The 23,163-nt window shown below is 45.1% G+C and overlaps 2 protein-coding genes across 2 annotated transcripts in view; both read right to left on the reverse strand.

Annotated features, from left to right (window-relative positions):
- Positions 1-17,853, reverse strand: part of LOC128872099 (nuclear hormone receptor FTZ-F1-like) — a 46,541-nt gene extending 28,688 nt beyond the window's left edge. The window contains exon 1 of the mRNA XM_054114450.1: positions 17,571-17,853. Coding sequence (XP_053970425.1) covers positions 17,571-17,838 — 268 coding nt within the window. The 5' untranslated portion in view covers positions 17,839-17,853. The remainder of the gene's footprint in view (positions 1-17,570) is intronic.
- LOC128872112 (uncharacterized) overlaps positions 1-23,163 on the reverse strand; it is a 64,628-nt gene that overhangs the window by 248 nt on the left and 41,217 nt on the right. The gene's annotated exons all lie outside the window — the stretch shown is intronic.

The following is a 23,163-nucleotide window of genomic DNA, read 5'->3' on the forward strand; positions in this document are numbered from 1 at the left end:
TGAAAGAGGGACAGAAAAAAAATCCTCCAGCTTCCCCCCCGTACGACTTGACAGCTCGACTATCTGCGTACGACTAGTTGTCTTCTCGCCTCGTTGCTTTCCCGAAGGGCCCGCCCCCTCCCCTCTGCCGCCCTACCGTCGACACATGGAGTTAGGTAGAGTCGGGAGAGACCGTCCCGCGAGACACACGGTCGCGTATATCGTGGCACCGCAACACGGCGAACACGGGTCTCGTCTTCGATCACACAACACGGCCGCTCCGTTCCGTCGTTTGTCGATTATCGTTGCGCGTTACTCTTGCCCCCGATTGAAAGGAACACACGACGCACTGGATGTACACGATCCGAAAAACGAGCACGAACACGTTAAACACCGTGTAGGAGATAATACTTCGCCGTGACACCGTCGGGAGTAAAATAAAATTGGCAGAACCGGGAGAACGGCGAGAGGCGCGCACCGCCGCGTCAGACTCCCTTGGCGTTTCGGTGGGTATAGAGGAGAGGAGAGAACGAGCGCGCGCGTGTCCCTTTACCGACGGGCACGGGTCGAGTGCGAGAGCGCGCGAGAGAGAGAGAGAGAGAGAGAGAGAGAGAAAAAGAGAGAGAGGGAAGCACGGCGTATAACCAACACAGCGCACGGCATAAGTGAAAGTGATTCAGCAGCGCATGCCACCGCGCGCGGCCAGGTGCCCGACGAAGTAGTGGAGGTGCCACTGAGGGCCCCGTGTCTGGTGGGGAGGGCAACACGCGGTTCGAGGGGCAGAGAGGCGGGGAGCGGGTAACGTCGGGGCAGAGGAGGACGGGGGAGGTCGGGAGGTATTGCCGCGGTCGAAGGGATCGAGGGGGGGAGAAGGAGGTTGCGCGCTGGCGGGGATGACCTACTTACGGAACCAGGTCTATGTCGGCGGGAGAAGTATTGTCCTCGGTACGCTCCCGCGCCGGTCTGCTGGCGTTGCCGCCGCCGCCGCCGCCGCCGCCGTCGTTTCGTCGACCGTATTTGTCGTCGGTGGCTGCCGGCGAATACCTCGACGCACGTGTAGCGAGCCCGCACGGGATTCGACTCGAATCGATAACCGCTTCGCTTCTTACTTCGTTTCGATATCCGTAAAGCGGAATTCTGACACGACGAAACTGTGAGAACGATCCGTGGGAAATTGAAATCGATACGGACGGAACTATTCGGTCTTGGATGGATATTCCAACGATTCTGTTATCATGACTTTGAATTAAAGAATTTTCTTCAGGAACGACGAACGAGGGTTTCTAGGAAGATCGCGGGATATCGATGTCGAGCCGACTTCGCGTATATATTCGATATTTGTTTTCGGTCGAGGATGATGGAACGGACGGTAGAGCGAACAACTCTTGCTTTCAAAGAGCACAGGGGAGCCAAACACAGAGTCACGGTAAGCGGGCACAGGGCAGGCGCACAGGCCACATACAGGCCGTGGCTGGGTCAACTGTAACGCCGTTGGCACTCCCCGACAGTGCCAGTGCTTCTCTGTGTGTACGTCGCAGTAGATGTACGACGGCGAGGAGGTGGGGAGACCCACTGACCCAGTTCGCTGAGAACATGACGCAGCCGCGACTCGCTCCCTCTCGTTACGTCTTTCTCGCTCCCTCCCTCCGCCCCTCGAGCCTCTCGCCGCTGTCACCTCGTGCATCCCACCCTCCCAATTCTCCGTCTCTCTCTCAGACCCTGTCCTTACCTCACTACACGTTCCGCCGCCCTAAACGTGTGCGTACAACTTTTTCCTTCTTTCTTTTGCTTCCCTTCTTCTACCTCGCTCTCTGTCCCTCTTTCACATCTTACCCTTGCTCCCTCTTTCTCTGTCCAACGTCGCGATACGTATCGTCTTTGCTCCGTCGAACATACGCGCGACAATATTTCTTTCTCTAACCACGCTTACCTCTCTCGACGCCACCGCGATCTCCCCCCGCCCCCCGCCCCTCCCCCAACCCCCGCCCCACGCGCCTAGCTTATTCACTTCGAACGTAATTGTCGCGCTCTTTTCCGTCCAAGTAACCGTGCGCGCCTGCCGTAATAACGTGCCACACATTTACGTACGCCGCGTCGTACCTACATGCCATCGAACACGCGTGCACGCACGCGCGCACCGTGTCATCGATGAATGCACGCGGCAACTATTGCAAGCGTGTTGTCATCGTCGTTGTCGTCGTATCCAGTGTACCACAGGTTTAGAGGTTAGGCGCGTCGAATTTTTCCTGCTCGCCAGGAAAAATCATTCGTACCTATAATTGGGTCTCGTGTTCGAATCGTGACCGAAGACATCCCCAGCGTGAACTTTGAAGTCGGGATAGAGACCGGAGTTGGGCAGAATTTTTTATTAACATCAAAACAGTTTTAACCCTGGGTTATTAAATTTTGTCCAACTCGGTGTCGGTTTTATGAAACCGCGAGAGGATCTCTCGGATTCTCGATTCGAACACAATGTTACGCGGGTTGGTCGAACTTGCGTAAGAAATTAGAAATATACTCGTATACTTAATCATAGAAAACAGTAAAAGCAAACAAGAAGCGTGACATATAAAATTGCGGTTCGGATTAACGAAGCGCCGCACGAAGTAAGGAAAATGAAAGGAAAGTATACGTATACAGCGAAAGATAAGCGAGGAACGCCCGTGTAGCTGTTATTTAAAAAGCGTGGCAGGATAGCTTGTTTTGTTAAATAATTGCTTCGTTCCGAAAGGTAACGGATCGAGCAATTAGACGCAAATAGTTTCTTATAATTTCGTTCTCTTAGAAGCAAATCAGTCATAATGCGTTTTCAAGCACGCGTAAGATATCGTCAACGTTAAACAAAAATTAAGTGAATTCTATTTTGTAAGAAAAAAAAAAAAAAAAAAAAGAATAATGAAAGACACTTCATGTTTGGCCTTCTAACGTGGTTTGCCCCTTTAAATTAGTTTCGGTAAACCTCGGTACAGAAAGTAACACGCCCATCGGCTTTCCCTTTAAAGTTCCTTTCTACTTTCTGGTCCTCCGCCTTTTACGCAACAAGTGAGCCGAACCTATTTAACGATGACCCCTTGAAATAAATACCACCGATGCGAATTATCGTCGCGGTGCGCAAGGATCGATTGAACTTCCTGTCGGCTCATTGTGCGGCACATTGCGCGACCCGAAACACGGGTGCACGCGTGTTTTGTTCCCTCGAGGAGGCACGACCGCGCCGATACACGCGATTCTATTTCCATCGGGGCATTGAGAACGAATAAAGAGCCAGTGTTCCATTGCGCGTCAGGTTAAATCGCGATCGCCGCGACGATGGAGCTAATAAAAAGAAAAAAAGAAAAAGAAATCGGTGGAGCGGGATGGGAGGTGGCCGGAGGAGTAGGATCGCGAACGAAAGGGAAAAGGGCCTCGACGCTTGGAAACAGCCGAAAGGGCGGAAGAACCGACGAAAGAAAGTGAAAGCTATGACCCAGAAACTCTGGAAATGTAAATGGCGCGCGCGCGCACCGACACGTTCGGGAATTATAAATCATTATACAAGGGTTCCGACGGTTTCGACACACGATAACTCCGGCGATTTCGTTAGATCCGAATCTGGGGGACCGTGTAATTCGAACGGGGGAGAGGGGGGCAAAAAAAATTACGAAAAAGTACCTATGCCCCTTTGATGAAATCGTCGACGAAACGTGGTGTGCATATCGGAGAAGAAGCCACGCGTTTCTCTATCAACTACCCTGCCCTATTGGCGATTGACGATGCACGTTGAAAATGGTCCAATCGAGATAAAAATTTCGAGCGATGGATAAAGGGTGCGCATTCCGTTACCTGGTACTCGTTGATTTAACGCTAAAACTATCGAGGCCAAAGTGTACCTATATGTTTGCAATTAGACGGAGGAACGCACTAATGTATTAACGAAATTAATTCTCCATTACTAATTAAGTAACTTTCGAAAGAAGCTCGAAGAACATGGCCAGACATGGCCATTGACCAGATTTGCAATCTCGGTGAAATCTGAATTTCCTTTATAGAATTAAATATTTCACACCGATGAAGCGAACATCGAAGTAAGAACTGCGGTATACTTAGTGAAAATAAACGTTAAAAATAAACATTGAAAGAAGATGAAAAAGAATACAAAAGAATTCGAATTAATACATGAATATATAGCAAGGCTGAAATTATGTATTCTTCTTATTCAATTCTGTGCTGTACGCGGTATTATTTGAGGAGCGCAGTGTTTTTTCCGCCACTTGGCGAGCAGACAAGGGAATAAGGAAACGTTGCGACGCGTAACGTAAACAGAATTCCACGCGAAGACCCGTCGTCTCTATCAAGAGGTAAATTACTTCCGATAGCCGCAATTCCGCGTGTGTCCGCGTGCTACCTACTCGCCTACGAACGCTTAAAGGATCAACGCCGATGCTAATTGACCCAGAAATAGCGTAATGCCGATAATGGTCGCGTAATTCCGGTAAAGGACTCGCGCTTTTTTTTTCCTTTACTTTTGTACATTATTAGACTGCGGATTTTATGCATCCACAGCGTGCGCAAATACGAAGAATTTCGACGCTACAATTATATTATTTAGCTAGGTATAATACTAGACGTAGAAATGAATTTTCTGCCTTTGTATTCGACGGGGTGAAATTTTATTCGATAGCGGAGCGCTGACAAGGAAAGCTTTTTAAGTGTCCGCCTCCGATCGTTTTGATTTTTGGATATGTCTTAAAGGGCCGAAAAATAAGATATACGTATTTTTTTATATTGGCCGGTTTTCATATTTAGTAGGTGAAACGACGCCCTAAAGTTTCAGCTGCGATAGGCTATCTCCGAAACTATCATAGATAGAAGAAAACTTTTTGAGAAAATGTTTCGTGATTTTCTATCTGCGTGTAAAATCTGGCCCTACATTTGGTAAAAAATAATTTGTTTATGACAATAGCCTATCGCAGCTGAAACTAGAACTGGTGAGTATTCGTATCAATTACCTAGAAATTATCTCATACTTTTCAGCGCAGTTTTAATATTTCTTCCAAGTCGGTTATATCTTTTTTTTTCCAAAAATTATTTTATTACTCACCAGCTCCATATGAATTTGGTTAAATGATTAAATACAGGATATTAAATACAGTGCAACGTTTTCGAAGCCGGTTTTAAAAAGGACTTCTACGGTTCGGGGCACAACGAGAATGTAATTCTACCCAGCTGCTTACGATACAAAATTTATGTAACTTAGCGGCTAAAAAGTTATGGGACCCTTACATGTTGAATGAAACTCAATTTTGTTAATTTCAGGTTGAATGAATGATATTCAATGCGGAAGAAAGTTATTGTTCTATTATCCGAAAATTCCGCTCTACCGTATACGTTGTCTCACGTATTATCAAGCGTTTTCTGACACGTGTTTCCTGGTGCCCGACGTTTATTTTCAGGGCGACAGTTAGGTTCACATTTTTTGTCGATAGGCCAAATCACTTTAACAGCCCGGCGTTTCGCGTGACAATATTTTGGAACCTCGTCAGGAGCTCCTTCCGTTTGCATAAATCTTTTGTATTCGCGTTGACAACGTCGAAAGCGTTCTACGACTTCGAGCGATTATCAAATACAACCCTACTTTCGATGCATTATAAACACCGATACCGTTTAACTCTATATTTAACGTCGCGAATCATCCAGCCTGCATCTGGATTATCTCATAAATGTATACAGGCTAGAAACGAGAGCAATCTTTGCTTTTGTAGATCGACGAGTATCGGGTTGGTGACGGAATGTTAATATTGCATATTAAGGTCAACCGATCTACCGCGAACAAAAGAAAAAAACGATGGAAGAAAAAGAAGCGCGTACGCGACCATCTTCTAACGCGCGATTACTATCTCGGGTGTATTAGCTATGCAGGTACGGTATCTATAACTCGTAATATTCGACGCGAAGAATATAAGCCTGGTGTGTGATCTCTCTCCCTCTTTTTTTCTTTTTGCTCTCTCTCTCTCTCTCTTTCTCTCCCTCTCCCCCCCCCCCTCTCTCTCTTGCTCCGAACAACGTGTCTCGGTGTGTGAAGTGTGCCAAGGACCGCCCCACTCCGCAATCCCATTTTCGAAACTAAAAGTAAAATCTAACTCATTGTGCTGTTATACACCGGGACTGTTAACGTACATGTATTTTTGTCGTTTCGACGAGAAACCGTCGAAATCGTTTAGGGTGACGTGGGCGCAACGACGATTCGGACCTTCGACAATTTCGAGCGTGACGTCACGGGAGCGTCGCCATAAAATCTCGATATTACTTTCGCGGGAGAATTCTCGCGGGAATCATTCGCGCCGAACGGGGACGAAGCGTAGCGAAATTCGTATCTGTATAGAAGTTTAGGATGATTTATTATTTATTACGTTCGGCGCGGCTTCGTGTGACCGTACGTCCGCGAATGAATCAAATCTGCGGTTCAATTATGCTCAAAGAATTTTTATTATTATTTCGAGTCTCGCGGATTATTATTAAACCCGAATCGTCGGTCCGGAGTTAATATCATACTAATCCGATGCAAGCATCTCTCGATCGATTTCCTACTTGTTACTCGATAAATCCGAACCGGAATTCGGCTTATAGAATGTACCACGGATCGAAATCAAAGAATGAGGTTACGTTTAAAAACAGCGCTTCAGCTGAACCAACACGTTCCATCTCGTTATGCATCCTTACACAATCGCTCGACGAAGACGTTGAAATAAATGCGCGAATATAGAAAATATTTCACAGCGAACCGATTGAAAGTCGCGAATCGCATCGTTCGTGACGGCTACCCTCGATTTTCACCCCTCTCGTTAGCGACGGCTGCAAATTTTTTATCTCGCGACACAACTCGAAAGCTCCCTCCCCCTAGTGCCCAGGTGGGCGGCAATATTTCTCGTCGATCGAGGGACCCTTCTTCATCTCAACCGCGTCGTGTTCTCTTTTCTTTTTTTTTTTTTTTATTTCCCCGATGATCCCAGCACTTTTCTTCGTCTTGCGACAAGGATTGCGCAAAACCGTCTCCTCCTCCTCCTCCTCCTCCACCTCCCCCCCCCCCCCCGGTTGCCCTACCTTCTTCCCGCGGGTCGAAGAAAAAGAAAAATGAAAAATCGAAGAACCCAAGATGGAACGGACGCGCACCGAAACAGAAAGAGAGACAGAGGGGGAGATTGTTTCATCCACGAAATGCGAACTGGCGTTTTGCAGGCCAGTTCGCACGTCCTTGACACACTTACCCACATGGGATATCGCGAGACCACGTGTGCAACTGTGTGGATGCATTAACGTGCATGCGCGTGCACCGACACTCGCGCCTCGTCGTCGCGTATAAACGCTCGGCGTCGCGTTCGCGTGTGCGAAGCGTTACGGCGCGTAACGTGCGCGCATGTACGTGCACGTACATCGACGGAAAATGACGCGAAGTACGCGCGTGCGCGCGTAACCGAGGCGTGCGGATCCATCGTTCTACGGGCAAAGGACGCTCGTAGATCGGTTTCGCTGTGCGAGCGCGAAGATGTTACCCCCTTTTTTCCGCGTGTGCGCGTCGCGTACGTGTGCGTCGGCCATGTACGTACCCCCAGACACGACCCCTCCCCGTTAGCTCGTCGTCACCCATTTTTATTACTTCGCAACTGGGACACACGGCGGAATTCGAAATGGACCTTTGAAGCCGGCGCGAACGCGCGCATGTGCCCCCGCGGCGAAAACGCGAGGAAAACGCTCGCTGATCCCTGTGGAAAATTACCCCGAGATACGAGAAACAAGCGACGGGACTTTTAGAGACGCTTTTCCTATCGACTTTCTTACAGGAAATCGAAGGATCCGAGAGCTGACGGTAGGCGTAGACGCACGGTGGGACGAAGAAACGGCTTTCGGCGATCAAAAATCGATTTTCGCGAATTCGTAAAATGGATAAACTGTTTATGTACATCGATAGAGGATAAATTGCTGTTTAACGTAGTGCAATCCGTTTTTTGATATTTGCTTCCGTTTTGCTGTGGTGCGTCACACAAAGGCAGTTGAAATTCGTCCAAGCGAAACTTTACTCTATTACGCGAACTATTACTCCTAACTTCAATGTACGATTCTAAAAAACTTTGCTCAGAAAGACGATAATTGAAATGAATTATTGGATTGTCCGGAAAGTTCGTGCCGTTTTTTGATAAGTGACGTTAGGGCAGGTCTGAATATATCGGAACGATATCAGAACGGACGGAATATTCAAATTGCTTGAAAGATGGAAAAAGGTTGTAGATCAAAATGGCACCTATATAACTTAATAAATTCATACTAAAATTTCAATATTCCACGTTCCAATTCTCCTTCGAAAACGACACGAACGTTCCGGACAACCCAATATAATGTTTACTAGATTCGTATAGATAGTATTCAATGCACAAAGTAAGTCAAAATGTTAACAACTTTTTAAATAATAGGGTCTGCTTGGAGAGAAGTACATTTAAGTAAAATTGTAACTTTACCTATGGTTACAAAAAATTGACCGCGCTTGTCCGAGGTTTAATTTGCTATCACAGGAAAGGGTGAACCACCCTCCATCAGATTCTGCAAAGATCAGGTGCCCCTAGGTGCCCCGTTTCGAGAAATTGGCGATTGTACCGAGTAGGACTCGAACAGAAAATAGTATGCACGTTTGTACGCTTACTTCTATGATTATTACGTACACCTTGTCATTTTTAAATTACTAAATACGTTTCTCTCATAGTTAATAACAGGTTTGAGTCGAATTTCGGTTAAATAACAATAAATATGTCAAACAAGTGAAAGATATCGAACGCGTTACACGAGCTACGACACCCTGTAGCTCAAATAGTATAGGGAACAAGTTCCTAAAGTTTCGTTAAAATATTTTCAAGAGAACCAAAGTTACGGATTTTTGATCGCCGAGAGCCGTTTTGCCCCGCTGTGCGACGACACGGAGGATTCCTCGCCAATTGGGAAAGATAAACAAATAAATAAAAAAAAAAAAAGATAAGCCTGTTTCTCGACAGTCGGTGGACTCGTGCCTTTTCGAAAATCACGGTTTGCGATGGTTATATTGGCGTCATCTCGAGTACCAGGAGCGCGAGCGGTTGCGCCTATTTAGAAAGCGAAATTGCCAGTGGGACCGTATCTCTACCTGAGCGGGACTCTTTCCCAATGTTGCACGGTTTCCCATCCCTCGGTGGATCGCGCAGGGCTCTCTCGCTGGGGGTCCCTGTCCATAAATTAAGGACGGGTGTAAATATTTGGAAATACTGCGCAGAGTTATTGCGTGCAATTCGCAACGGGAGTTCCCAGTGACCCAGTGCCCCGACGACAATCGGGGTCGCAAGGGGTGTTCGCAATTTTCTCTTTTACTGCGAAAGAATCGCCGGGACCCGTCCTTTCGGGTCTCCGTAAAAGTCCACGGAGCGTTTCTCCGCGGCGAAAGGCGAATAAAGCCGAAACATTTCTGTCCCGCGATGCTTGACGCCCCCGAAAATTGAGCGGAGCTCGTCCGTGAAGAACGGGAGAAAAACGGCTACCGTAGGTAAAAAGGCTTCCGCTGGCCGAGACGCGTCGGCCATTTATTTTCACCCGGATTGGCCCCCGTGATCGAACCATCGGAATTACAACTCTTTGGACCGAGAAAAACGGCGATGGGCTCGATCGGGACAAGGGATACTCGCTCTCTCCCCCCCTCCCCTCCCCTCCCCTCCCCTCGAATACAAAGGTTCGAGGATAGCGACGACGAAAGAGGAGAAGAGCAGCGTTTCTGATACTTTGGAAAATTTTGTTGGGAGAGATCGGAAGAAAATTCTGATTAAAAAGACGCTCGGAACAGAGTAACGTCTCCATAACTGCACAAGGTCAGTCCCGAGCTCGTAGAATTCGTATATTTTTTTGATATTTGTCGAAGAGCTTCGAACGTATAGAAGGACGGCGAATAAAGAAGAGGACGGAGCGAAAACACCAGGTTTTTTTATTACGAACTTTTCGTTGTAAAACCTTTACCATCGTATTCTTGACATTTTTCTGATTGAAATGAGACCAAACGCGATAGAATTAGGATGATATTCGCCATGCATCATTTTTTAGTTAGCGTTCTACGATGTACAGTGGGTGTAGAATGTATTCGTGCACCGATCAATTTCCCAAAACACTTTTGTGTGAAATTGTAGTTTCTTAACTTCTTTTCTTATAATCAATGATATTTTACATATTCTCGGAAGTCTCTAAGATAGATATACTCCAAACAATGTTTACTAGGTAATATAATTTGTGAAATTAACAAAATAATGCGAAAAGTGGGTAAAGGTAGCAATAAGTATTTGTACGATTCTTATGACGAACCTTATTGGGGCTGGTTTCTTATCGTAGACAAATTCGTGCAGTTATGGAGACATTACTGTATTAACCCTTTGGACTCGAGAGGTGATTCTTGGACGCCAGTAGGTTTCACGCAGTAAAACGACCAACAATAATATTTGTTTAGGTTTAATTTCTTTGGAACTCGAAGTGTCGATAAAATGGTTGTCGACAAGGTAAAGTTGACCTGATTAAGCTTAGCATTCGTGGCAATAGAATACTAAGAAAGCATCTCGAGTGCAAAGGGTTAACATTTTCTGATTCCGTTGGAACGTATTTCCTATCTTCTTGATCCCGTAACATTTATTTTATCGTTGATATTTATACTTTTGCATTCATCCCCGTACATTTTCCCGTATTTTCACTTGTAAATGCATACAAGTCCAGCCTAGTTATCAGCTTACTCGACATTGCCGTATAAAGAATTTCAGCAGTTTACAAACTTGCCTCCTTGGAACGAACACCGAACCGTCAGCGCTAATGAAACGATTCGATTACGACTTGTTTAATTGGCCTATTAATGTATCGTGTGTATACAATTTTTTTTTTTTTTCTACACTAACAAACGTTGTCGCGTTTTCACATTTCCTCTTCGCGATGGTGTAAGTTTTTATCGAAACACGCGCGATAAGTAAATATCTTGCTGGTTGTTGCTTTCAAAACAGTATCGAAGTTATCGCGAAAACCGTTTGCGAATGACGAGGATAGATTAGAATTATTATTGCTGTTATTGTTTTTTTTCTTTCCGCTGTTATTAATATCGCGAGCCTTTGTCGTTAATTGCCGCGGTAGAATCGACGAATTCTAGAATGCAACAAATTCTTATCTACCTCCGATAATAAATCCGATAAATCCTCCAACAACGAAGTCTATTTTACTGAGACGCAGTTGAGCTCGTTAATCGCGTCTCGACTATTAAAAAAAGTAACTATAGAAATTGTTTAAACGGCGGGCACTGTGCTTTTTGGGGACAGTTCCGACGAAGAAACAAACACAAGGGGGTTGTCGCGACGGTTCGCGAAATGTGAAAGTTCGCGCGCACGCGACGAAGGTATTCGTCGCCGTTTATTATGCTCCGTAACAAGCGAATCATATTTATGTATTTAGTCCATGCAAGTTTGGTGTGTGTTACATGCACGCAATTTATGTATCTGTTCGCTGCATCGGGCATTGATTGTGCACCTTGAGGCGCGCGGAGCCCCGGCCTGTTCTTTTTTTATCAGCGATCACGATTAAGAAAAGCCAAGGACAGCGTCGACCTTGACCGAAAAATCGCGCGGCATGATTAAAAAATTCGCGATCCACGCGGAACGGGTGCGCCATTACCCCGGACGAAAGTAAGTCATCAATTCGCTGCGCCGCCAGAGCTAATGGCTAACCCGCGCCGCCGTCGTCCACCATCGTGTTGGCATCATTTTCAATCGTACGCAGCACGGGCTTTGGTCGAAATTTCTATTTACTTTTTGTACGTGCGAATATAGACGACGATAGTATTAGGTTGTCCCAAAAGTTTCTTTCGCTTGATTAATAAGTAATACATGCACAATATTTCATGTTTTATGTTACATTACTGAATTGTGCACGATTCATTTTCCTCCATTACTGTTACGACATGAATATCTATGAAATTTGATAGTCTATTTATATAAACACGACCACATCAAATAATTGAGTGCAACTCGCGAAAGAAACTTTCGGGACAAAGTGTCTGTGTGCTGGTTTAATTGTTTCATGTATATAAAACTACCAATTACGACACGGTCGAATCGACGAAAATAATTGTACGGAATCATTAATTTTGGTCAGACATTTGATAAGAGGGTCGAGGAGGGAGTCTCGTCGACCTGCAGAAGCAGCGGCAGCGTCTCGAACAGGATAACGCCTCAAGGTTGAAAAGCGAATCGGGTACGGGAGATCGGGTGTTCGAAAGGTAAGGCCGATAATAATGATCGGGGACCGTAATGACTGGCAATTTCCCGGAGAAATAATTCTGTTCAGACGGAGCGAGGCAAGCTAGACGCGCAAGTATTTATACACCTCCGTCTGGAATTTCGCGTATCCGTGGAATCGTGGTCTGATCGTTCCATAAACAGGAGTTTACGGCTATTTAAAAAAATACAATTCTCAGGAATATCGGTTAACGCGAGCTACGAATGAAATGAAATGAAACGAGAAATGACGATTAATTTGGAAATTACTAATTTTGCGAGCAACCGTTTAAACACGTTCCCTTTTAAATTAACTAGTTTAAAAAGAGTCTCGAGACGTTTGCAAAATGGACGATGCTGGTGGACTCGTGCGAACGCGCGACCGCTGGCTAAACTCGACGGCATCTGCCTACAAGAGGCGTCTCGCGCATGCGTAATGGATCGCGCGCGTAAACGCATCCCGCACGTGCCAATTCCATCTGTGCGCCGGGCGCACGGCTAGATGCACCTCGTGTCTACGCCTAGCACGTATTTATATCGCGTGTAAGACGGTGCATTAGGTGCAATAGCAATCTCAAGCAGAGTCGGTTCAAGAGCCTGCACCGAACGAGCGAGCGAGCGAGCGAACGGCAGCGGGACGAATGAATGGGCGAAAGTTCTTTCCTCCTCTTTCCTCTTCGGGGGAGTCCCCTGGTTCTCGCAGGCTCTCCTCGTGGCTGCTCTTTGTCCCTCCGTTAGCCAGCCTCGCCGGCTCGTCACGCGCGAAAAGTGGCTCATCCGCTTTTACTTTCCACGACAGCTTTCGTTGGCAATGGTACTAGTTACGGCTGTTACGTTAAGCGGTTACGAGAGAGAGAGACGTAAACGTTTCTTGTCGGTTAAACTCGCTCGCTCGCAGAAGTAAGCCAACTCTCTCTCCTCTCACTCTCCCTCTTTGTTCCTGCTTCTCATCCGTGCCGCTACCGCTCTCGCTTTCGTTCGACGAGCTACGTCAGGCGATTCGTAACTCACAGTTAGCTCTTACCGAACCGCGTGTTCCGACTATTTTTCGAATATTTCGATATTTCGTGCGTGGAAGATTCTTACCGTTCCGAGTGTGCTCGATCGGAGACGAGCGCGGATTGCTTATGGCAGAGATGGGTGGAAACCCTATGCTTCGAATAAATCCGAAGTTTGCCGATGCGTTCGTCTCGTTTTCTCTTTTGAATATTTTCGAAAGAAGAATATTTTCGAACTTCAGATTTATTCGAAGCCTAGGGGTTTGCCCAAGATAGTCAGCAGTAGAAACGTGAATTTCGTGGACTACTACGTAGACTACACTTGCAGGTGGACTATTAGGCCCAGGAACTAGATATCGTATACGGAGATGGGCAAAACTGTAGGTTTCGAATAAATCTGAAGTTTGCCGATGTGTTTGTCTCGTTTTTTTTCTTTGGAAAATGTTCAAAAGAAGAAATAGACAAACTAGACTAGGGGTAACAAGACTAGGGGTTTACCAATCGCTGGTTTCTGGTAACTTTATCGCAACCAGGATACAGAAGGATGGCTCGAGCAATGAATATTATATTATCTATCTGTCTTTTCTGCCCGAAAAGTAATCAAGACAAATTGTTCAATGAAAAATCGAAGGACTGTTTTAACACGTTCACTGGCAGACTAAAACTCTTGAAAATTTCTACCGTGTTCAAATTTTGTTTACAGACTATTGGAAGCTGCGTAATGAAACATTTATTTTGGTATTTAGTTCTGTAACCATCAAAATTCAAGTATTTCGTTTAAATTCATTTTCTGTGACACTTAACACCATATATATGAGTGACGTCGCGATCACCGTGTTAAAAAGGGAATCGAACCACTGGCGTAATGGAACCTTTACGCTGGAAAACATCGATTAGTATTCAAGATTTCTTTGATAAATAAATTTTGATAAAATTTTAATTACCTTTCGCTCCCCCTAATATTTGGTCTACTTCATTCCCGGACCTTTTTACCGAGATAATTTCGCCCGTTTCTGATTAAGAACCACTGGAGCTACGTGTAATGCGCCCACGGGTTTGTTTTTCGCGTCTGCGATCTTCGCCGCTCCTCTCCCGGCCAGAAACTCATTTCGTCAAAGCCCGTTCGGTGGTGCAGTTCCTTCGTCGTTTCTTTAGTTACGTAGTCGTGACGAAGCGGCGAAAGACCCACTCTCGCGTGAAACTCGAAGTGCACACGGTCGCGCGTAGAAAAACCGCCGAGCGTTTTTTCGATCGCGTGGACGCGTTTCTTCGTTTACCGAGCACGCCGCGCCTCGGTCGGCGATTCGACAATTAGGTTAATAAAGACGGAGGGGAAAATGCAATTCACGTTGTCCGTTTCATTCCGTTCCAGTGTTTTATGTATCGCGCGTCTTCGATTCGATAAAATCCAAATTGGATGAGGGTTTCGGGTCTAGCGATAAATAATCCTCCTTATTGTGAAAAATAATTTGGAATTTGCAGGCAAAAAATGTAAATGGCTTCCGTAATTTTCGTAAAACGAACCGTTACAGGTTTCCATAAATAGAATTACCCGGCGCGTGTTCTTTTCGCGAACGCAACGACGGATTACGTCGAAGAAGTAATATGATTCATAAGACAGATAAAAGTAAATTTATCGGTTGCGTTACGAATACCAGCCGATAAAATTAATTATAACTGCGAAGCGTTGGTAACGAAATCGGCGCGCATTGTACAGGCTCACTGGCGACCGTGCTTAAAACTGATACAAATAAATACATTTGTTATCGAATCCGTTACCTTGGTCAGTTATCGACAGATATACGGATATACACGTAAGCTCGATGATTCGAGTCAAAGTCAGCCGCCAGAATTAATTTGGAACTCCCGAAGTCATCGAATATTTCCCAGAAATGATCGAAATCTAGATTTACAATCGGTGTAATAAGTATTCGTACAAGATTTGTACGAGAAATAAATTCAAAATAAATAATTAACCAACATTCCTACATATTTTTAGAGTAGATTTTGTGTAAATTCAAATATGTTACTTTTAATGTTAACCTTTTATTTATTTTCTTATCAGTAGTATTTTAAATTGGTCGCTGTACTTCTTACACCGATTGTAGATAAAAAAAAGAAATCGAGTAATGATCGAACGATCCACACAGCTTCTGACTTGCTGCTTGCTCGATACAGTTCGAATTCCGTATAACTAACCATTTAGATATAAATTAATAGACTGCGGATCTTTGCCCATTTATAGGAAACATGAATGCACAAGAAACTACAAAATACAAACAACATGCAAGAATATCATTAAAGTAAAGTTCGTGTTATAATATTTGCAGAATAAAATAAATTCCTATTTAGGTACAATTTTTGTAGGCACGTTCGCGAACATTTTATTTTCCATAAAGATCCGTAGTCTACAAATGAATAACGATCAATTTCGATTAACATCGGGGAAAAGAATACGATTTCAAGTAAAGGCTTATTATTATGTTATCGGAACGAAGGTTACCGGGTCACCCGAATTTTTTAATGCGTCGAACCCCCGCGAAAATTTGACCAGGTGGGGCAGGAACGATTATTCTATGGAGGTCAAGTTGAAGAGTTCGAACTGTCGAGGAAGCACGGTGGCCAGAACGTGAGGTCAGCCGTGTGTCATTGTTACTCGTTATTTTTAGCGTGTTAGGGCGGCATTTTTACCGTGTCTCATTATTATCGACTTCGCAGTTAGGACATCGGGTGAAGGATAACGCTGACTGCGAATCGAATGTGCTAACGATGCGACTCTGTTGTAAAAAGTGATATTGTCAATAAACAAGGAAAAACAAAAACCGATAAACGACAGAAATAGACTTGCACGTAAATAGTCTCGTAAATAGTCTCGTAAATATTCGTGACTTCCATGGTCCGTTGAAGTAATTTCACTAAATCGAACGATATGTTTGATGTTACGTTTGCAAAGTTCATTCATGCGCATACTTGTAACGAAGCATTTGGGTATAAAAAACCTATCGTTTAATTTAGATAATTTGTAGAATAGGCATAGAGGGTACGAATACTTACAGGACTAATTTTAATATAAAAGCAAACGTATGTGTGAATATCTCCCAACTAAAATACTCGTCTTCCTGACAGGTCTTGACATAGGAATTAAAATTCGTCAACAGATACGGTTCCGAAACGGCGAAGAAAGCGTCTCAAGGTGGGTCTGGAGGCCAGTACGGGGGAGGAAGAGCAACGCGACGCCTTGAATCTTTCGCCGAGCATAATTGTGCGTTTAATAAGCGCTTTATCAAAGGCGATAATACAGACGATAACAGTATGTAGGTCAGTTTGATACGAGTGACCTGATTCCTGGCTCGGCACCGCGTTACCAGCGCTGGTAGATCCGCATGCGTGCCACCGGCGTACTACAATTTTCTATACGTGTACTTGCGGAGCGTAATTCCGAGCTCCTCGTACCCACGTGCAACCGCGACCACCCACACACGCGTTCACGCTCGCGCCCGTGCCCGACGCGCGCGTGTCCCGTCGAGAAAATCCGTCGAACGAAGAAGGCATCGCGGTGCCGATTGCGTGTAAACACGCGGCGCTGGCTACTTTCAACCGAGCCATTCTCACGACGCAGCTTTGAACTTCTTAGAAACCGAGATGGCTATTCTCGCGCAACTGGAATTTCATTCCCAGCAATTATCGAGAAACTACGAACGGTCATTGACGATTTTTTATCCGAGACGCAAACTCTGTACAGGGCGTTCCCTTTATCGCGAGCGTCCTGTACGGTCCAATTTTTCAACCCTTTGCACTCGAGAGGTGACTCGGTCGATAATGTTTCTTTAATCATCTTCGAACTCAATCTAAGTTTAGCATTCGCGGCGCTAGAATGCTAAGAAATCATCTCGAATCGCTGGTAGATACCAGAATAAAAGGCCTCGAGTGCAAAGGGTTAATAGGCAGAGATGGGCGAAACTCTAGGCTTCGAATAAATCTGAAATTTGCCGATGCGTTTGTCTCGTTTCATCTTTTGAATATTTTCGAAAGAAGGAAACGAGACAAACATATCGGCAAACTTCAGATTTATTCGAAGGGTTTCGGTTCCTAGGGTTTTGCCCATCACTGTTGATAGGAAATAATTTCTTCGAGAAGCTTCTCCATTATTAAATGTCTGCTAGATATCGCATCAACGAATGAACGTTAACGAATGAACGTTAACGAATGATTACGTTCTACGCTTGTTTCTCTGCGCTGTGTTCGTATACTTTCCCTCGAATACTATGTTTTTATATAAATGAGAATAGATGAAAATGTGTGAAATGACCTGATAACGGTGGTTGAAGATCGCAGGTATAACGGGCCTGTCCACGAGCCAGCAGAGGCGCCCGAAGAGCTTCCCCCACTCTGCTGCCACTAGGCTGCGCGTTCAACGACGACGCACATGCCCCGATCTGCTCTCCTCTACGCTCTCCACTACCCTGACGTCTTTCTCTCTCGACTACGCCGCGTAAAGGGAAAAGAGGGGGCTGCGTGGAAGGGGAAGGAGCCGCGCGATGGGCTCCACCCGTGGATATGGCTGTTCTACGCCGCATTTTGGCGTTTTGGGACCTGCAAAACGGCGCCAGGACTCTCTGAAGAAGCGGAATAGTAATAATTACATAAAGAATACTTTGTTAACGTACCCGTATCTACTTGCGATGTAAAATCTGACCGAAAAATGCCCTTTAAATATTCTTTCATTTTAAAAGAATCCGATTCTGTATTTCAAGATTCGGAATCTTAAGAATCATGTTCGATTCCCCTTTTTCAAAAACTGTCCCAACACACACGATCTTCGCGCAACGAAGGCGTATTATTATAGCCATTGTCGTTGCCATTATCGCTATTTATATATCGCCATTGTAGAGTAACGGTAAGAATTTGTACTCGTTCGAGCGAAAATTGTTACCACGGAAAACCGTAAAAAATAATCGGGAAAGTGTCAAAGGACTTTTTAAAGACAGAAAAGCGAGACCTAAATACCTCGTTTGAAACAATTCGTTTCATTTTTTTTTTTTTTTCTAGACCGTGTCGTGGCACGAGAACACGCTGTGTACGCGTTCAACGTTGGTAATATCTTCCCTCGAATGTCTAAACAAAGTCGTTTCAGTCAGTCAAGTCCCCTAATTATTTTAAGCAGCTCGCGTAGCTTCGCGACAAGCCGCAACGCGAAGCGATCGTCGATATAGCTCGCTCGACGGACGTCGAGGGGGAACGGAAATTTAAAAACTCGTCAACTTGAATGCGGTTCGACGAAATTTAAATATTATCTCACGTCCCATATATTGAACACCTCATTAGAATATACGCGGACATATTATACACACATACCTTCGCGTTACGCTCATTTCGCATTCACGCCGCGCGTTAAGACGTTGTTTGTTACTGTTGCAATTACACACCGCGTCACACACGGCCGGGTCATTATCCACGATATTATGGTAATCAATCGTTACGAAAGCAATTCGCAAAATTCGCGTACGTACGAAAGCGTAAACGGGTCCTAGGATAGTTCGCGCGTGCACTTTTGTTTATCCTAGCTGATAATGGAAACGATCGCGTGCAGGAATCGTCGTCGTTGCATTTCCGTGAAATTAAGAGGACGGTGGGAAAGGAAGGACGTGCTCGACTCGACGACCATCCTACGCGTGAGTCGATCGAAGGGCTCTTCGAATTTTAATAAACGACGAGAAACCGGTGTTGACTCCGAAAGCATGTATTCCCTCTCGTTCTAATTTTTATTTCATTCTTTAGGATAGGATCATGCAATGTCCCCATTATATTACTGTTACTATTAACGTGGGAACTCCTTGGAACAGAAATTATGATACAAACGTACAGAGGAAAAATAATAAAAGAAACAAAGTTACGATAGTAAGGAAAAAGAATGGATTTAAGGGGACTGAAATAGCGAAAGAAACGATAATTTGTCTGTTGTAAAGTGTATAGTTGTCCTATATACACGTCCCCCCGTCTCTGTGTTCTCCCAAAGGTTTTTTTTTTTTACCAGCGCGACACGCGTGCGATGCTTTCGTCATGCAACCGAGACACAAAGTGCAGCACGCCAACCAGAATTAATTCGCTTGACCCATTTACCCGATGCACTTGGACCACCTTGTACTACCGGTATCGATGTGTGTTAAAAGTGTGGCGACGTGTACAGTGACGCGTGCGCGAACGTCTTTACGTTAAGGTTTCGTCCGACGGGGCGACGCGAACGGCCAGTTTCGTCGTTCGAAAATATTCGGTGACCGAAACGAGCCGATCGCGGCGATCCCTCGCTTAAAGATACAAAATCGAAATCGTCAAGTCTCTTTAACACGTTCGCTGCCAGCTAATACTCTTGAAAATTTCTACCGTGTTTAAATGTTGTTTACAGATTTTTGGAGACTGCGTAATGAAACATTTATTTTGATATTTAGTTCTGTAACTTTATCAAAATTCAAGTATTTCGTTTAAATTCATTTTCCATGACATTTAACTTTCAGAATGAATAGGTTTCATTTTTCAGTGAAAACCACTGTCACCCATACATGGGTGACGTGGCGAATCAACGTGTTAATACGAAGGGTGGAGGGTTTGAATCGTCAACGATATTACGTTCGTGAACGTAAGGACGCGCTGGAGGACGCCATTTTGAATAAGAAATCGACTCACAAAGAAAGTACAAATATTTGGGTACTCCACGAACAAAGTATTCTTGCGTACCATGGTCTCAGAAACTACTCGAAACGTGCAGTTCCGCTGCAGTTAACGCTAAAACTACCAACGCTCAACCGATGGCCCTTGTGCGTAGTGCTATATCATCGAAAATAGAGTGGAAGGGTAAATCGATCGATCGATATATCCCGAATTCCGTTCCAATCATTTTCGCTGTAAACTGCAGCGAAAATACTGTCACTGCTCGAGTAATTTCAAAAAAAAAAAAAAGTCGAAAGTATCGTACGCGGATGAAATCAACCGCTATTTTCCCCTTGCGACTGATGCATCCTCTTAAGTGCATCAACAGCGATGGTATAGCAATAGCAACGGGGTAATCGACGAGCGATACGTATGTAGAAACGCGTCCGAGGGAAGAGCGGGCGTCGAGGAACATCGAACAATGACGGAGCGGAGAGACAGATAAAGAGACAGAGGAGAGGAGAAAGAAGAGAGACAGAGGGGGGGGGGAGAGGGAGGTCTCAGAGTGGCGCGCTTGTGCTCCCCGCAACAACGTCGCTCTCTCGATTCTCTCATTGACCTAGTTACCCAGTACACTTGACCGCACTCCGCGTCCCTCCCTCGCCCCCACACACGGTCACATCCCTTCTTCCACACCGCCGCCCTGCCCCTACTCTCTCTACCCTTCCTGAGTGGCGCGCCGCGCCGCCTCTGCACACGGGGAACCAAAGGTTCGCCCCTCTCCCCGCCGTCCCCTCTGGAGCCCTAAGCGGCTAGCGGCCGTCGGCGTCATCGTCACCGACGCCGTCACCAACGACGTTGTCCGTCGCCCTGCGCTCACCCTGGGCTTCACCCTTATTCCCGCGAACGACGGTCAGCTCTACTACCCCTGTTGGTCGGTCCCGTCCGTTATGCCACGGACGAATCCACCCCTGTGAAACTAACGCGGCTTCTGGTTTGGTCGAGAAGGTTCTCCTTTGGTCATTGATGACTCGACTGCGGATTTTATACGTTTACGATAACTAATCTAAAGAACTAATGTATTAAACACGTGGTACAGGTAAATATATGCGCGCTTACGCGAAATGATGTATGAATATTATTATTGTATTAATTGTGGAATATATATTCGATATGCATCGTGTATATTTCATGTATTAGGGGGACCAGAAAGTAATGTCGTTTCTTTTACATTAAATTCAAACAAATAAATTCGTAACAAGTTTTTATTTTCAGTCAATTATGTAATCGACCTCATTAATAGCAACCGTTTGCTATCTAGTGTGCAACTGTTCAATACCTAATCGATGAAAATCAATTGATACACAACCATCGGATAAATGATAAACAAATATCGACACTCGTAGAAACGACGTTACTTTCTGGTTCCCCTAATACGTTGAACGTATAATTGCGCGCCATAAATGCATAAAATCTGCAGTCTATTGATCGCCATTGTCGATGTACAGCAGGGTGGAAAGGTACGGCAGTAATTTCTGAATTTCCTGTACCTAATCAACTCCTGCTACGAATTTCGCCCAATGGTCCCTGTTGATGTAACTTCGGGACGAAGTTTGCGTACCCATCCAGTCCCAATCGTCAGTTACGAATTCTGTTCAATTGTCTCCGTTTAATGTAACTTCAGGGTGAAGTTTAATCGCCTAATTATTAGGTTGTCCCAAAAGTTTCTTCCGTGACTTGTACTCAATTATTGGATTGTCCAGAAAGTTCGTGCCAATTTTTAAAAAACATTCGATGACACGTTTGAATTTCGATATATATTTATCGAATTATACATGTACCATTCTGTTCCACAATTTTTCCACTTTTTAAGGGACGTCTACACGTTATTTGTTTTCAACCATTCCGATATATTCAGACCTGTACCGCCTAGTAAAAATCGCCACGAACTTTCCAGACAACCCAATATGATCCTAACCGATTGATATGCTTCTGCCAAATGCTTTTTTTTATCTCTTTCTCTTTTCACTCTGTCCTTCTTTACGTTCGACGCTCGATTCGAGCCAAATGTAAACAGCATAGAAATGCGATGTTTGGGTCCCGATTTTTTTGCATTCATCCAGCCTTTACTGTAGACTATAAGTAGACTGTGGATCGCCAAGCACTCCAGACGCAGTCGCTACCTAGCTTTGTGTCGAGGGTCGCCTTCGCGTGGCGAGGAAAATTATTGGACGGGGATATGCAACATAAAGCGTTGCGACGCGAAGCGGCGGCGTAACGACACCAAAGGGGGCTGAAGAAAATATAGAACTCGGGAAAAGAAGCTACGAGAATGAGAGAGAGAGAGAGAGAGAGCGAGCACTCGCGGATGTAGACTCGTCGGGACCTGAATCTATTAGGTTGTCCTGCTTGCTAGCACCCCCAGTGGTGGTAATCCTCCAACGAAGTAGCAACGGGTCAAAATTGACCCACGTCAGACGGAAATGAATGTCTCGCGTGCCTCTGACGGGAGTGTTTCAAAAGGAAAGCGTCGGAGACAATGCTCCTCTCCACGGACCGGTTTCGTTCTCGTTGAAGGGCCGATCGCTTATTACGGGCGCTGGGAAACAGTTTTAAAGCTCGGAACCAGCGACTGTATGGTTACTAGACTGGAATTCCGCTCGTGCAGGGAACGCGGCCGGGTCTTACCGTCCAATTAATACACGGCGAACGGTAAGAAGCGCATTACGCACTCGCACTCCCGTGGGAGTGCGTGAGCCCGCCGGTGAAAAAAGAAAACGAATTATAATAATATACACGCGTAAAGGGGAGGCTACATTGCCGCATCCTTCGAAGAAGACTTCGATATTTTCTTCGTAACAAGCGATTTAACGCGTGGAACCAAAACAGCGATGGGCAATATTCTAGGCTCCGAATAGATTCGAAGTGTGCCGATATGTTTGTCTCGTTTCTTCTGTTGAACATTTTCTAAAGAAGGAAACGAGAGAAACGCATCGGCAAACTTCAGATTTATTCGAAGTCTAGGCTTTTGCCCATCACTGGAACGAAACGCGAGAGAAGATTCAACCCCTTAATCACATTTATCCTAAAAATAAAAATTTCAGATTTATTCGAAGTCTATGGTTTTGCCCATCACTGGAACGAAACGCAAGAGAAGATTCAACCCCTTAATCACATTTATCCTAAAAATAAAAATTTCAGATAAAAACTTCAGATTTATTCGAGGTCTATGGTTTTGCTCATCACTGGAACGAAAC

This window comes from Hylaeus volcanicus, chromosome 2 (genome assembly GCF_026283585.1).
Source record: "Hylaeus volcanicus isolate JK05 chromosome 2, UHH_iyHylVolc1.0_haploid, whole genome shotgun sequence".
In the NCBI taxonomy this organism is placed as follows: domain Eukaryota; kingdom Metazoa; phylum Arthropoda; class Insecta; order Hymenoptera; family Colletidae; genus Hylaeus; species Hylaeus volcanicus.